The 16222-nt window shown below is 42.4% G+C and overlaps 2 protein-coding genes and 3 non-coding genes across 6 annotated transcripts; 1 reads left to right on the plus strand and 4 right to left on the minus strand.

Annotated features, from left to right (window-relative positions):
* Positions 1-520: 520 nt before the first annotated feature.
* LOC139568528 (intraflagellar transport protein 56-like) lies at positions 521-9058 on the minus strand. Its single transcript, XM_071390420.1, has 18 exons — positions 8541-9058; positions 8047-8193; positions 7717-7809; positions 6554-6668; positions 6410-6459; positions 4120-4265; positions 3485-3656; positions 3262-3336; positions 3074-3176; positions 2918-2973; positions 2752-2805; positions 2508-2571; positions 2288-2376; positions 2010-2093; positions 1840-1909; positions 1569-1675; positions 1261-1394; positions 521-956 (listed from the first exon to the last, which is right to left on the minus strand). Exons 1-18 carry the CDS (start codon positions 8541-8543, stop codon positions 842-844), a joined length of 1677 nt encoding a protein of 558 aa, XP_071246521.1. The 5' UTR covers positions 8544-9058; the 3' UTR covers positions 521-841.
* trnar-ccu (transfer RNA arginine (anticodon CCU)) lies at positions 9051-9123 on the plus strand. Its single transcript has one exon. It is a non-coding gene; the product is annotated as a tRNA-Arg (tRNA).
* A 783-nt stretch (positions 9124-9906) lies between these two features.
* On the minus strand, positions 9907-14657 carry LOC139568535 (small ribosomal subunit protein uS2). 2 transcript variants are annotated; one of them, XM_071390432.1, is made up of 8 exons: positions 14575-14657; positions 13446-13617; positions 12732-12850; positions 12034-12279; positions 11221-11349; positions 10483-10669; positions 10307-10351; positions 9907-10075 (listed from the first exon to the last, which is right to left on the minus strand). In XM_071390432.1, the coding sequence occupies exons 2-8, from the start codon at positions 13576-13578 to the stop codon at positions 9981-9983; spliced, it is 954 nt and encodes a 317-aa protein (XP_071246533.1). In that variant the 5' UTR covers positions 13579-13617; positions 14575-14657; the 3' UTR covers positions 9907-9980. The 2 variants fall into 2 exon arrangements, with proteins under 2 accessions (XP_071246533.1, XP_071246534.1); XM_071390433.1 differs by having other exon boundaries at positions 10501-10669; positions 14575-14649.
* LOC139569022 (small nucleolar RNA SNORA26) lies at positions 10150-10268 on the minus strand. The gene has a single exon (XR_011673858.1). It is a non-coding gene; the product is annotated as a small nucleolar RNA SNORA26 (small nucleolar RNA).
* On the minus strand, positions 12377-12518 carry LOC139568991 (small nucleolar RNA SNORA62/SNORA6 family). Its single transcript, XR_011673827.1, has one exon. It is a non-coding gene; the product is annotated as a small nucleolar RNA SNORA62/SNORA6 family (small nucleolar RNA).
* Positions 14658-16222: the final 1565 nt, after the last annotated feature.

The raw sequence follows: 16222 nt of genomic DNA on the forward strand, positions 1-16222 counted from the left end.
AACGGAGATGTATTTTGTGAAAGGACATTTTGTCAGATCATAGCCCGTGTCACCAGAATAATTTTGCTCACTAATAAAGAAAATGGATGGAATTTGTTTTGATGCCATTCTTATGTCATCCATTCAGTCAGTGCTGAAATGCTGAATTGTGCGTTTTTCCACAGTGACCTAGCTACACGCACAGTAAATCCCAAACTGAACCAAATAAGCCAGTTGGGTGACTCTGTGAGTTACGGTTATGGGCACTGATGACGCAACACAAGCAAACATTGGTGGACACCTGTTGAAATGGAGGGGTTTTGTGTTAAATTATTTTGTAGAGACACTGCTTCCTTTAATTTAGATGAGTAATACGTTTATTAGCAATTGGGTATTTTGGACTTCAAAAGACAGTACATGTACTATTTCATTCAAATGTATGCCTATTTGTGTTAGTTTGCACACAATAAAAAAACTACGTCTTGACAGAAATAGTGAATGTTGATAGAACAAACAATAGAGAGAAAAGGGTCAACAACTCTTTATAAAGAGAATACTGTTTAATACTTGTATCAGCATCATTTGAGTAATACAAAATACACATTTCAATACAATTGATTGGCGAGATTGTACAGAATTATATACATTGCAAATAAAACATGTATTACATGATATAAATACTGTGACACATGTACAATAAAGCGCATCAATACACATTGTGCATGACTCATGAGAACATGTTATTTTATAGATTTTCACTAGTAAAAAGTGTCTGATAAAAAATGCACATGTAAACCACATATATAATGTAATAACAACATGTAGTAAGTGTATTATGCGAGTTAAGCACGTTAAGACATTGTTATGTCAGAGGAACCCTGTTGTCTTTGGCCCATTTCCTCAGAGCTCTGATAATGTACTCAACCTGGGGGTTCTGTGTGCTCCTCAACAGGGGCAGCACCTCCTTCAGGGTTTCCCTGTGGAACCACAGACAATGGTTATTAGTGATGGGAAGTTAGGAACATGTCATATTGTACAATGGCAATTTTTTCATAACATTACCATAACGGTTGTTTATAAAGTTAAAATTAAAGTGCCTGAATCACAAAAGTCACACTTTACCGTGCAATGCAAATTACTCAAGGTACAAAAATTATGTGCCAAAACATCTCTGTGGAGGACATGATTTTCATATTTGATGTGTTGGTGACAAATCTTTAACACAGACAAGTGTTGGTATCAAAATTGGACTTAAGACTAAGAAACTTAGCCAATACTTACTTTGGCTCTCTGCCTGCCAGTATGAGCTGGAAGATTCCGACACAGGCCCCTCTCTTGCCCTCCCAGTAGTTGGAGTCGGGATCCAGTTTCTCCAGAGTATCGAACGCTTTGGCTGCCCAGTAGAACTGACCCATCTGAAAGCACAGACAGAGCAACATTTAATTGCAATGAATATTGAGACAGCTTGGCCTTTGCTAATCTCCTCCCCAGTCTATTGTGGAGGAAGTCTGGTGCGGGAGATTAAGCCATTGCGGACTTGTGGTTAGCCTGGAAACTAAGTTAGTAGAGAGAATAGTAGTGAGCCTCACCTTATAGCAGTCGTTGGCAATGAGTTGTAGGAGGCTGAAGGAGTCTGGCGAAGCCCCCATCTTCAGATACAGCTCCCAGGCTAGCCGGCCTTTCTGGTTCATGATGTCTGAGCGAGAGGAGAGACAACACTATTTAGATAATATATTTATTCAAATGAATTCGTCATATATTTCATTTTTTAGATCATGCATGTAGATATCGTATTGATGTAAAAGGTATTGAAATTGTATTGACGACAAATGGAAAATGTATTTCAGACTGGATACATACAGCAGCGAGTCAGCCAGCTCAGGTATACATAGTCAGTCTTAATCTTCTCACCCTGGATCAGCAGAAATATCTGAGTCCAATATAAAATAATGTTACAACATGAACTTTGAACTGATTCAATACACTACTCATGCAAGCAGAAATCCTTTTTCTATGTTGACAGGATGTACCTCCTCTGCTTCTTTGTAGTTGCCCAAGGCAGCTTTGGCCTGGGCATAGTTGAAATTGAACATATCCTCGGTATAGAAGTAACTCTGTTAATGACAAACCAAAAATAAACAAACAGAAATAATGCTCACCTCCTTTCCCCAAGTATACATGTTAATTCCACACTAATCCATAAATATGTCAAGCACTCAAATGCAAAGGAAAAGAAAATGATTATGTGTGTGCAAACATGCCTATGTGGTGTACTGTCCTAGTGGTACATGCTTTGGGCCATGCAAACCTTGACTGAGTTGAGGTAGATGAGAACGTCTTCAAACTGCCTCAGAAGGAAGAAACAGGAAGCCATACACTGTCTTCCAGGTATCGTGTCTGAGGAGAGCGAGATACAGACAGTGAGACAAAGATGCACATGCTCACTCACACGCAGACATACACACACACATACATGCTAACTCCTAGCTTCTTGGTTGAATCGCTTTGGATTCATACATTCACATTACCGCATTCGCTGGCTGAGCCTCCGACCAGCTGGAAGAACTGTTGAGCGATCTTCAGGTGATCCCTCTGCAGCAGAGATACAGGCAGGGACGAGGAGGAGGGAATAGAGACTGCTAGTCAGTCAGTCAGATTTCATATCAGTGATGATCTACTAAACCAGGTTCATAAGACATTCCTAATCTACTCAGACATTTCTACTGTGTGGTCCTAGGGGGTTTTCGGGTAGTTTGTCAAACACTTACTCACCGATCCAATTTCTTGACCCAAAGCAGCATTCACCACTCCTTTCAAAATGTACTCCTTAAATAAATAGATTGTGTTAAGACACTGCATGTATGCTATTAAGGCTTTAGTCTTTAAACAACGAGACTTCCTCAGCTTATGACACCTGATCATGTGAAACGATTACTACCTGTGGTGTGGTTGGCTCCAAGTCTTTTATGAGGGTGTAAGCCTCTTGAACATCATCTGAAACATAAAGATGCACATTACTGATGACAAAATAGCCATTCAACTTTTCAATGTTAGGATTAGGATTCAAAGACAACCACCAGTGGCTAAGGCCCACCTTGTCTGAGGTAGTAGATGACCAGGTTCAACCGAGCCTCAGAGATGACATCAATCAACGGGGGCAGCACCTGCAACGCCCCCTCCCCACCACGAAACACCACCTGGGGTGATAGAGGTCAAAGGTTATAGAGCATGGGGTCACTGTCATGCAAACAGTCACACAACAGAGGTGGTGGAACGGCTTACCAGGTTATGCCGGATAAGCTCCTTAGCAAACTCAAAGGAGCAAGAGGAGATGTCTATGAGGTTCTTTAACTCAGCCTGAGAGAGAAAAGAACAAATTGAACCACATTATTTATTGCTGTAACGTGACAAGTGTAGGCATAAACATCGACTGTGGATGTCAGGCAAACGCGTGTAGATGCACGGCAGTCTGTTTTGACCGTCGACACATACGGAGTTGCTTTACCTCGGCTGCCTTGCCGTTGTACAGCCTGAAGTGGTTGCAGGCCTTGAGGTTGAGAGCGATGGTGGATTCAGGAATACTCTGCAGATACACAGCCAACACCTCTTGGGAAACATCATAGTAGTCCAACTTGTAGTAGCACAGCGCTACGTACACGTTAAGAGCCAGGAAATCTCTGGGGTTAAAAGAAAAATCAATAAGTATGGTAAAACATCCAATAGCTAGTCCTATAGCTCACACTGCGTTCTTGAATAGAAGTCCCTGTGCATCTTTCTCTCTTGCTTTTTGACTGCACCGTCCAATATAATGCACCTTTCTCCACTTTCTCCAATGCATCTTCCTCCACTGCAAAATAACTATAGCCTCCCTCCATCTTCTTGTCTCGGTCTCAACACAAGGAAATGTGTCCTTCCAATTTTCTAATACTTCATCCTAAATGTATGGCTTATAGTATGTTTACTGTATATAGTTATAAGAATTTACAGTAAAATTGACACTGACTCATTCAGACAATCCACAATACCCATTGGTACTAGTGGGACCACTGTAATCTGGCATATGAGGGATTTGTGGGACTATGCTCTTGCCTATCAGTGATTTTGATGAGGGGACATGGGAGAATGGCCCAGTATAAGTACCTATTCTGTAGCAGGATGCGTTTGTAGATGTCGATGGCCTCCTGGTAGTGTGATCTCATGTAGTGGATGGAGGCCAGGCTCAGCTGGTCCTCAGTCACATCCTCCAGGTTCTGGTGGAAACCCATCAGCTTCTTCTCATCGTTGAACTGGGAACAGAGAGGAAAGGCATGGTTGGTTTGTCTATTGGTTTATTATTACACAAGTAGGTGTGCACCTACAGTAGCATTACAAAGAAAGGAAAAAGGTACACTAAACAAAAATATAAACATGTAAAGTGTTGGTCCCATGTTTCATGAGCTGAAATAAAAGATCCCAGAAATGTTCCATATGCACAAATAGCTTATTTCACTCACTCAAATTGTGTGTACAAATTTGTTTACATCACTGTTGGTGAGCATTTCTCCTTTGCCAACACAATCCATCCACCTGACAGGTGTGGTATATCAAAAAGCTGATTAAACAGCATGATCATTACACAAGTGCACCTTGTGCTGGGGACAATAAAAGTACACTCTGAAATGTGCAGTTTTGTCACACAACACAATGCCACAGATGTCTAAAATGTTTGAGGGAGCTTGTAATTGGCGAGCCGTTGCCAGAGAATTGAATGTTAATTTCTCTACCATAAGCCACCTCCAATATAATTTTAGAGAATTTGACCGTATGTCCAACCGGTCTCACAACCGTTGTGTGGGCGAGTGGTTTGCTGATGTCAATGTTGTGAATAGAGTGCTCCATGGTGGCGGTGGAGTTATGGTATGGGCAGGCATAAGCTACGGACAATGAACACAATTGCATTTTATCGATGGCAATTTTAATGCACAGAGATAATGTGACGAGATCCTGAGACCCATTGTTGTGCCATTCATCCGCCACCATCACCTCATGTTTCATCATGATAATGCATTGACCTATGTCACAAGGATCTGTACACAATTCCTGGAAGCTGAAAATGTCCCAGTTCTTCCATGGCCTGTATACTCACCAGATATGTCACCCAATGAGCATGTTTGTGATGCTCTGGATCGACATGTACGACAGCGTGTTCCAGTTCGCTCCCTTATCAACAACTTCGCACAGCCATTGAAGAGGAGTGGGACAACATTCCACAGGACACAATCAACAGCCTGATCAACTCTATGCGAAGGAGATGTGTCGCGCGCTGCATGAGGCAAATGGTGGTCACACCAGATACTGACTGGTTTTCTGATCAACGCCCCTACCTTTTTTAAGGTATCTGTAACCAGCAGATGCATTTCTGTATTCCCAGTTATGTTAAGGCCAAATTAATTTATTTCAATTGACTGATTTCCTTATATGAACTGTAACTCAGTAAAATCTTTGAAATTGTTGCATGTTGCGTTTATATTTTTGTTCAGTATAAGTACTGACACTTGGGAATTGTGTAAAACATGATTTTATGCAACTGTTAGAGCTGAGCAATTCATCGAAATGTCGGTTATTTTTCCGTCTTTAAACAACGAATTGACCGATGTTGGTTCAATTACTTGAATTCCATTTTGTGCTCAATGCGCAGTTTCTCCAGAGATAAATTAAATCAAGCCCAGACTGTACGATGTAGTAAGGGGTTGTAGTTTCCAAAAGGCCAATATTCTACATAATTACCACATTTTCTGTGCTAAACTAACTACAATGACCATTATCCATTGCGTGCCTACTTGTCCGGTCTGAGACGGAGAGAAGAGACAGAAGAACATGTGATCGAGAGGGATAGAAAGCAGTTGCTCCGGGACGTATCTCTACCTGAAAATACATGATCTATGATTGATAATTGGTATTCAGCAGTCATAAAAGTATGCCTTATTTACTTTGAAGAACTACTAAAATAGTTTTGTCAGACAGCATAGGTAGCAGCTCTATAGTGATGAGACGATGACTTGGAATGAAATAATAAACTCATCAAATAGGCTTAAAACAAATGTAATATACACAACAACTGAAATCTTTGATTAAAGTAATGTGAATAAATGATGGTTAATAAGTGATAAACAGTCATGGGCAGTCACTATCTTCATGGGACTTACACTAATTGTTTTATTCTGTGTTCTTACAGCATTAAAACTCACATAATGAATAGTGCTTTTAATGTCTAGGAAAAAAGTGTTGAAATCGAAAACCGTTATTATTTTGAAATAATGTAACTGAAACTGAACCGACCTAAAAAGCTCTAAATCGCTCAGCACAAGCAACTGTACAGAAGCAAAAAAGAAAGAACGATGAGAAATACTCATTAACATATTAAAGAATTGAGAAAGGGAACAGTTCTGACCTTATGAGCCAAGTGGAAGAGCAGGCGATTCTGAAGTGCACACTTTGGAGCTACAGGAGAAAAAAAAACAGAGGGAATACCTTATCAACTAGGGCAAGAAACAGTAGGATGAAAAACGACAAAACATTTTTGCTTAATACTCACCCTTGTTTGCAGCCTCCTCTGCCTCTCTGTAGAGCCCCAGGAAAAACTGAGTGCAGGCCAGATACACCCACACCTCCCCTGGTTCTTCTAACCTGAGTGTCAAGGCCCTGTACTCCTGTCATTGAAATAAATAGACTACCATTCAAAAGTTTGGGGTCACTTAGAAATGTACTTGTTTTTGAAAGAAAAACAATTTTTTTGTCCATTAAATAACATCAAATTGATCAGAAATAGGGTGTAGACATTGTTAATGTTGTAAATGACTATTGTAGCTGGAAACAGCTGATTTTTAATGGAATATCTACATAGGCGTACAGAGACCCATTACCAGCAACCATCACTCCTGTGTTCCAATGGCACATTGTGTTAGCTTATCCAAGTTTAAGATTTTGAAAGGCTAATTGATCATTAGAAAACCCTTTTGCAATTATGTTAGCACAGCTGAAAACTGTTTTTCTGATTTAAAGAATCAATAAAACTGGCCTTAGACTAGTTAGTTAAGTATCTGAAGCATGAGCTGGAGCATGAAACAAAGAACTTTCTTCTGAAACTCGTCACTCTATTCTTGTTCTGAGAAATGAAGGCTATTCCATGTGAGAAATTGCCAAGAAACTGAAGATCTCGTACAACGCTGTGTACTACTTCCTTCACAGAACAGCAAAAACTGTCTCTAACCAGAATAGAAAGAGGAGTGGGATGGCCCCGGTGCACAACTGAGCAAGAGGACAGTGAAGAGGCAACTCCGGGATGCTGGCCTTCTAGGCAAAGTTGCAAAGAAAAAGCCATATCTCAGACTGGCCAATAAAAATAAATATTAAAATGGGCAAAAGAACACAGACACTGGACAGAGGAACTCTGCCTAGAAGGCCAGCATCCTGGAGTCGCCTCTTCACTGTTGACGTTGAGACTGGTGTTTTGCGGGTACTATTTAATGACGCTGTCAGTTGAGGACTTGTGAGGCGTCTGTTTCTCAAACTAGACACTCTAATGTACTTGTCCTCTTGCTGTATTTCTGATCAATTTGATGTTATTTCAATGGACAGAAAATTCTTTAAAAAAAAGACATTTCTAAGTGAACCCAAACTTTTGAACGGTAGTGTGTGTCATATTGTAAAAAATGCTTTTTTTCAGACAAGAATGAATTTGACTGAACACACACCTACCTCCATTGCTCTCTTGTAATCACCCAAGTGAAAGGCACAGTAGCCAATCCAAAGGTCTGCATGCTCCTCTTTTTCTCCAACATCTCGCTGAAACTGAAAGACAAAGCAACACATCAACAGTAGGACTCAGTGCTCTCACTCACACCTATGCAACTGTAATAAGGAAACAGAAAGACCTTATAGACAGTGCAATATCAAGAATGAGGAAGGAGAATGTTGAGGACACAGGACTTTCACAGATCACATATCTTCTGTCACATTTATTACAGAGTTGCTCATCATTCATTTGCTGATTGCACATGACAGCTACATGAGTTCCTATCTGGCTACCTCTAACAGAGTTTGTGCCCCAAGGTAGTCTCTCTGGTTGAGGTATTCCTCCAGGCGAGGGCTCTTCTTGGCTTTGTTTTTCTTCTTCTTCTCACTGACGCTAGCTGCAGAATCTCCACCTACTGCTGGCTTCACCCGAGACAGAATCTGGATGGATGTGACAAGGAAGAGAATCCTTATTGTGGACATGACAGCTGGCAATTTGTTTACTAAAGCGGGATTCAAACAATATTTGCATATTTGGTAAAATAGACAGTCATGTTTTAATGGATATCGTGTAGCTATCGCAGTTATCCTCTGTTAAACTAGCTAACTGCCATTACTTTAAAATGAACCTCGTCACATATCACAGATAGGTGAAATAGACTTTGGTTTGGTAGCTGGCAAGCGACAATGATTAATCTAGAAAGCTAACTAGCTAACGTTAACTACATAGCAGGACTTTTAGCTAACCAACAAGTTACGCAACTAGTAGGCTAACTTGTAAGACTTACCATGACCGCACAGCAGTTACTCTTGCATAATGTCACTCTTCAGTATGGAGAAATTGAATATAGCTAGATAACACTAACGTAAATTAGCTACACCTTAACTAACGTTATTACTATTATAACTTTTCTTGCTAGAATTAGCTTGCGTTTGCTGTCTGGCTATCTAGCTAACAGTGAACCAACAGATACGAAAACAAAAGATACCTCTTCGCTGTCTAAAATTGTAATCAAAGAATAGCATGAATAAGGTGAACGAAGAGCATCAAACTAGCTAACGTTAGCCACTAGCTAATGGATCATCTGACTGTGATTTCCTTGCCATGTGAGGATTACGCTTGTGTTGCCTAGCAACGTCGTTCATCCTCTTTTTCACTTCAGGATCACATGTCGAAATGCAAATTGAACTCTGGATTTAGCCCCGTTGTCGTGCATGTTTGATAATAACATTACCATAAAATAAAAAGTGCCACAAACAGCATTGAAATACAGTGGTTTTGTTATGTCTTCAGAACAGCCCCAGTGGCCTAATGGATAAGGCACTGGCCTCCTAAGCCAGGGATTGTGGGTTCGAGTCCCATCTGGGGTGATAATATTTTCACCCAGAAACTGCTTTGACCATCACTTTCATTGGGTGGGCATTATAACGTGGATTTAGTCTTGCTAAATGCGCGCGTGCCTAACAAGTGCACATAGATTCTGTTCATGTCATTTAAATGTAGCCAATTTGGTGTCACACTTTGCCCCCACCCGATTTAAATTAATTGCTTTTAAAGGGTCATGATTAGTTGATTGGAGTCAGGTGTGTTAGCTGGGGCAAAAGTGTGACCCCAATCAGGCCCAGAGGACTTGAGTTGCCCAGGCCTGCTATATATAGATATATATAATGCATGATCCATAATCTAGCCACCCCAATTAAACATTTTTATGGACATGAGGCCAAATAGGATAAAATCTGTCAAGAACTTCCTACAATCAACCTGTGATGTGAATTTGTGCAGAACAGGAGACAACTGTCTGTTATTCATCTTCATAGCTAGAATCCCTAATTGAAACAATAAGCGTTGTAATAGTTGAAATAAGCTCATCAACCATTTATAAATTATATTCTTCAAGAAACAAAATGGGTATTTACCATTCAATGCAACAACTAATGATTCTATCTTTATATATCAATTTTATACTGAACAGTCTATATAACATTTGTATGGATTTCTGATTTATGTGTTTACATTGTGACTCCGTGGTTGAGTGTTGAAGGCCAAGCTGAAGACACCACAAGAGTAGAAGACAGAATTCTATGTCAATGCAAAATACCCAATATAATAAATCCATGTATTTGTAATCGACCTCACCACAAGAAAAACACAAGTTTAAAAACAATAAGCCAAGTTTATTGACGTCACCGTTTACAGCACAGCTTTTGACTCGAGTAATTGACACCACTTAAGACCAATCAGCGGATGCACCACCCCACTCGGTAGCCTGGGCAGTGGGGGCAGCGGACCAATCCTCTGTGGCAGGCTGGGCACTCCAATCCTCTGTAGGAATACAATCATGTGTGTGTGAGAATACAATCAAACCACTTATTGTAGACATTTCCAGTCAAGAAAAATTGTGTTTCTCCCGACAGGATCCGCAGTGAGGATTTGATGCTTCACTACAGGTTTATGAGAGAACTACTCTACCCCTCTGTGTTGGTCATATAGGACATTTTAAGTCCTAGATGGGCAAAAAAGGGGCAATACTAATTTACTTTCAGTAGAACTTACCAGCAAAGCCTTCAGCTGCAGCTGGGGCCTTGGAAGGAGCAGCGGCTGAAAAGGAGAATTAAACAAAGCTTGAGTCAAATTTATTCCGGGAGCCATTTTGTTTTGTGATTGTCAAAATGTGCTACTCCATCCACCTTTGCATTTGTGGCCTCCACTCCTGTGTATTCATCGCTTACCCTCGGTGAAGCTCTTACCCTCAATGCCAGCAGGGAACTGCTGGATGGGCACAGAGGGCACTGCCACTCCCTCGGACCAGTCGGCCACCTCGGGCTGGGCGAAGTCGGCCGTGGGGGCGGTCCACTCGCCCTGGAACTCCTCCTTGCCAACAGCCTTCTCGGCCGCGGCCTGCTCCTCCTTCTCAATCTGGAACGGGACAAAGAGGTTACAAATTAGGGATGTGACGTCACAATTTGAGTGAGAGCTCAGGTAAGCAGGCACCACAGGTATATGGATTCTTAGCGCAAGCATACAACACCACATCAGAAGCATATTTTGCTTCAAGTTATTCCATCACTGATTGAGATGAGTCAGTTACGGTTTCAGACTGCCATCTCACCCACAGTGATGGTTTTACTATTCCCTTCCAACGACAACTCACCCAGTCACTGACCGGACAACGCAAGTGCTTTTAGAAGGGGAATGTGCATTCGAGGTCTCCGAACTCAGTTCCTGAATAGCTACACGGTGAGCAGGTTTTTGTTCCAGTCCAACACCAACACATCTGATTCAATTAATCGTGGTCAAGACAGAGGACCATGATTAGTTAAGTTGTATCAAACAATTAGTGCAGGACTAGATCAAAAACCTCAAACACACAGCTCTCCGCGACCATCAAACACACAGCTCTCCGCGACCAGTTGAAAACCCCTGGTATAAACAGTGTGTGAACCACAGCGTCCCAGTATGTCAGTTACCTCCTCTGGATCTCTGTAGAAGTAGAGATCAGGCATGACCTCCCAGGGGTGTTCCCTGGAGATGGTGCCCCTCATCCGCAGCACCTCCCTGGACAGCATCCACCACATCAGACCAACAGAGTGGTGGCCCTGGAACACATCATACAACAGTCAGTTAGACCTAGGGTTGTATACTAAGTCCCTGATGATTATATGCACTGGCAACAGTCAGTCATACAGAAGTCAAACGAAGGCCATCAACAGAATTGATCAGTCTAAACGAGTAGAATTGGTTAGTGGATTAACTGATACCCAGTAAAAACATGACTACATGGGAGGGCGTCGACTACTGACGAGGAAGTGCAAAGGAAACTCCCTAGGAAGGAAGAGTCCCAGTAGGGTACATGGTTGTGGCTCAGGTCACTATCAAACTCCAGTCATGGGGCAGCAGCCCTACTGATGTTAGCGAAAACCCGGCCAGATCACTCTGGCACACTTCCGACACCTGAACACAGACATCAGACCGTGTCAGGCTTTAATTGTGTGCTGCATATTTCCATCAGTTGACCAAGATATCGGCAGAAGTTCCCATCTACCCTTTCACTTTGAGGAATCCCTATTGGGGACAAAACTGATATGATAAGCTGTTAAAGTCGTTCTCTCTCTTATTCATACATACACACATTATATATACATACATACACTTTTATATGTATGTATGTGTGTATATATATATACACACTTTTATATGTATGTGTGTATATGTATATATATACATACACAAAAATGAGAGACCACTAGAACATACATCTGTAGTCTATGGGCTGTCTGTACCTTGTTGTTGCAGGGGATGGCGATGTCCACGTATCTGAGGGGAGAGTCAGTGTTGCACATGGCGATGGTGGGGATGTTGACGTAGGAGGCCTCAGTCAGGGGCTGGTGGTCGGCACGGGGGTCGGTCACAATCAGGAGGCGGGGTTCACGGAAAGCAGCCTGGATCTGATTGGTGAAGGTTCCGGGGGTAAAACGACCGTGGAAGGTGGTGGCGCCGGTGGCGGACGCAAACTTCAGCACAGCCCTCTGGTCGGAGAAGAACGGGGAGTGGAGTTAGTGGATTGGCTAACAAGCAGGAGGTGACTCAGTCAAGAATATAACTTAGCAGTAATATGGTATGTTTGGTTGTGGCTCAGGTCACTATCAAACTCCAGTCATTGGGCAGCGGCCCTACTGATGTTAGCGAAAACCCGGCCGGATCACTCTGGCACACTTCCGACACCTGAACACAGACGTCACAGTGCCAGGCTTTAATTGTGTGCGGTTAAGCTAGTCACCCACAATTACACCAGGCCAACTGAGCTGACCAAGGTAATGTTCATTAGGGAACACCAGGAAATAAAAACGTTTCTTATTGGACAAGTATAGATAGTACCTCTCCTCTAGACCGTTCACTTCCATTTGTGCCTGCTGAACATAACCCAAGAGAAACTCTGGACCCTCGTATATGTCAGGTTAGCTAGCAGTGGGGGTCTCACCTGTCCAGTGTTCCTGGAGGAGATGACGCAGACATCAGCTGGGTTCTCAATGGCCACGATGGCACGAGCAGCCAGCAGCAGCTTCTCCCACGTCTTCTTCAGGTTGATGATGTACACACCTGCGGGGGACAACCAGTTACATTAATTACATGCTGATACCCGACACGCATACAGCCATAATGTCTATACACATGCTATCCTCTCTCAGGACAATCAATGAAGAAAAAGACTACTGATTAAAACTGACTGAGAACCGGTGTTTCACCAACATTGAGATCATTATCTATTGGATAAATGTTTGAGCGAAAAACATTCAATATTAGAAAGAGATGTTCCATCACTGATTGAGATGAGTCAGTTACGGTTTCAGACTGCCATCTCACCCACAGTGATGGTTTTACTATTCCCTTCCAACGACAACTCACCCAGTCACTGACCGGACAACGCAAGTGCTTTTAGAAGGGGAATGTGCATTTCAGAGGTATCAACAACTCTGATCCTATAAACCTGTGTGCAGACTATTGTTCCAGCCCAGCACCGACACATCTGATTCAGTGTATCATGTCAAGACCACGAATAGTCGAATTATGTATGAAAATGCAGGGCCGGAACAAAAGCATTCACATCCTCCACAGTCAAAATATGTGCGAGGTCAGGAAGTCTTCAGATCGTAAAGTGACAAAATAGCCAGGGATCTCGTATTCCTCCACTCACCATCACTCTTTCTCTTGTACGTGTAGTGCTCCATCTGGAAGTCCATGTTGGTACCTCCCAGGTGGGTCCCGGCTGCCAGGAACTTGAGCACATCCTCCTCCTTCATCTGCAGCACATCCAGACCTCCGGACATCGTGACCACTTTTCCTAAGTTACGAGTTATGTGGAAAAGCTGGCGGGGGGGGAAGAGAGGAGACGGGTGAGATGTTGTATAAAGGTAGGGAAGCAGAGAATGGTTGCAGTTGGAACTGAGGGGTCATTGTGGCTCAGGTCACTATCAAACTCCAGTCATGGGGCAGCAGCCCTACTGATGTTAGCGAAAACCCGGCCAGATCACTCTGGCACACTTCCGACACCTGAACACAGACATTAGACCGTGTCAGGCTTTAATTGTGTGCTGAACAAACTGTCAAAGCTGCAATGCTTATAATGATTTAGTGTACTTATACAGGCACTTGTCATGGGGACTTGGAATCAGTTTCTAAAAACAGAATTTACAATTATTAAATCAAAATATTGTTGCAGTTCCTTATGAATGACATCTGATCTCAGAGTGATGATCAGCATGAGCATGTGGGGAAGAGGGGCGGCAGGTAGCCTAGTGGTTCGAGGGTTGGGTCGACAGTGATTCGATCCAGCGACCTGAGCTGACAAGGTAAAAATCTGTTGTTCTGCAACCTGAACAAGGCAGTTAACCAACGGTTCCCTGGTAGGCCGTCATTGTAAATAAGAATTTGTTCTTAACTGACTTGCATAGTGAAATTTAAAAAAGTGATGCAATGTTGCTGACCAATTCATATCAATATATACAATGAGGCAAAAGAGCACTGATACATGTGTGAAACTAGTCTGGTTGCATCTATGGATGTTGGTTACTTTAGTTATTAGTATCCAGCTTCTTCAATGGATTTCAAGAACACGCATGGCTTAACTAGCTACTAGTGCTAAAGTTAGTAGTAGCTACATGGCTTCTGGCCTAACTGTCCAACATGTAATTCACTATTTACAGCGGTTGTATTTATACGGATATAGGAAACAATCAGACACAACTTCATAGTTGTTCGTAACAAGGCTTTAGTATTTGTCTCCGCAACTTTTATCTCAAGAAAATAGTAAATTGTTATCTCACCACGAGACAACGCCGTATGGAGTTCTGTACTTCACGGTAAAAGAGAAAGAGAAACGGAAGTGACGTCTTTATATACTGTAAATTCCACCAATCATCTTCCATTTCCTTCTCCAGGATTAATAGTAGAAGCAATTCATAAAAAGGTCGATAGATGGTAGTCAAATCATTTGAGTCTAAAGTGCTATGAGAAAGGGCATAAATTGTGATGGGAAGCAGTTCAAATCCAGTTAAATCTCTAATTAAATACTGTAAAGTTCATGCCAAGAGATCATGCCATCACCCCATATAGTAATGATTGATTGAACGCTTTATAGTCTATTTACGTCAGTAAAATTATAGGTTGCCATTTTGAGGTCCTTTATCTTTGAATATTTTGATGCCATTTCAATTAAGACATTATCCAATTCGGTAATGTTCAAAGGGAATATAAAATCCACTGCTTTCAAATTAAATCAATTCAGGCCACATCATAAGAAAGTGATTAGTTTCAGCCGGTTCCTGCCTGGGATGAAATACATAGTCAGTCAGGAGAGAGAAGAAGAAGAACACTGCAGCCCGCCTGGTTTGCAACCTTCCCAAGTTCTCCCGCTCCTCCGCACAATCCACTGGCTTCCAGGCGAAGCGCGCATCATCTTCAAGACCATGGTGCTTGCCTACGGAGCAGCAAGAGGAACTGCCCCTCCTTACCTTCAGGCTATGCTCAAACCCTACACCCCAATCCGAGTACTCCGTTCTGCCACCTCAGGTATCTTGGCCCTCCCACCCCTATGGGAGGGCAGCTCCCGGCTCAGCCCAGTCCAAGCTCTTCTCTGTCCTGGCACCCCAATGATGGAACCAGCTTCCCCCTGAAGCTAGGACAGCTGAGTCCCTGCCCATCTTCCAAAAGCACCTGAAACCCTACCTTTTCAAAGAGTATCAAATAATCCCCTTCCTCACCTCAAGGAAAAGTGTGCTTACTCTGCCTGTGATATGTGGTTGCCCCACCTAGCTATCTTAAGATGAATGCACTAACTATAAGTCACTCTGGATAAGTGTAAATGTAGGAAGCAATGAGTCATACAAGACTATATCTATCTATATCTGATGGCTGATAATCCACTGAAAGACCAGACTTCTCTGTGAACTCCCCTCACTCTTTTGATATATCACTGTCTCTAGTTCCCCTCTCTGACAACCTTACTCTGCTTTTATCGGCCAAGTCTGTTTGCGTTACGGATTGGTACTGTACTCACGGCTGTATGTATTTCTCATGGTTATGCATGTTATTTTAACAGGGACAACTGTAAAAGTGGGAGAGCAAAGATAGTGGATTGGTGTTTCAAGGAAGATCTGTCCTACTTTGCAAGGAATCTGTGCTGCTAGATAATACTTTCCTATTTTAAGAAAACTTTTACCTGACCTCAGTCTTAGTGACTGTGTCCTTGTGCATATCAGCACGTGTCGATTAACCTCTGATCATGTTCCCCCTCTCCCTACACCAGGGAAAGTCAGCTGTGGGGATGTCTACTGCAGTGCCTGTCTCTTCCTCAGGACACATGGGCCCCGGTGTTCTGAGGACATGAGCTGTAGCCTGTCACTGTCTGTTATGTCAATGTGGTGTTGCTTTGGAGAGACCAGTGGGCTATACAACAAATTAGGATCAATGAGT

The sequence above is a fragment of the Salvelinus alpinus genome, chromosome 2, assembly GCF_045679555.1.
Source record: "Salvelinus alpinus chromosome 2, SLU_Salpinus.1, whole genome shotgun sequence".
NCBI lineage: Eukaryota > Metazoa > Chordata > Actinopteri > Salmoniformes > Salmonidae > Salvelinus > Salvelinus alpinus.

Bases quoted from the DNA above. Each gene is read 5' to 3' on its own strand.
- LOC139568535 (XM_071390432.1), bottom strand. From the start codon at position 13,578: ATGTCCGGAGGTCTGGATGTGCTGCAGATGAAGGAGGAGGATGTGCTC. The intron at 10,670-11,220 runs GTAACTGACATA...GTCCCGTTCCAG, and splicing joins TCTACAGAGATCCAGAGGAG to ATTGAGAAGGAGGAGCAGGC. The intron at 10,076-10,306 runs GTAAGTTCTACT...GTATTCCTACAG, and splicing joins TGCAGCTGAAGGCTTTGCTG to AGGATTGGAGTGCCCAGCCT.
- LOC139568528 (XM_071390420.1), bottom strand. The intron at 2,806-2,917 runs GTAGTAATCGTT...TATTTATTTAAG, and splicing joins TGGAGCCAACCACACCACAG to GAGTACATTTTGAAAGGAGT. The intron at 1,676-1,839 runs GTATGTATCCAG...CCTCTCGCTCAG, and splicing joins GAGCTGGCTGACTCGCTGCT to ACATCATGAACCAGAAAGGC.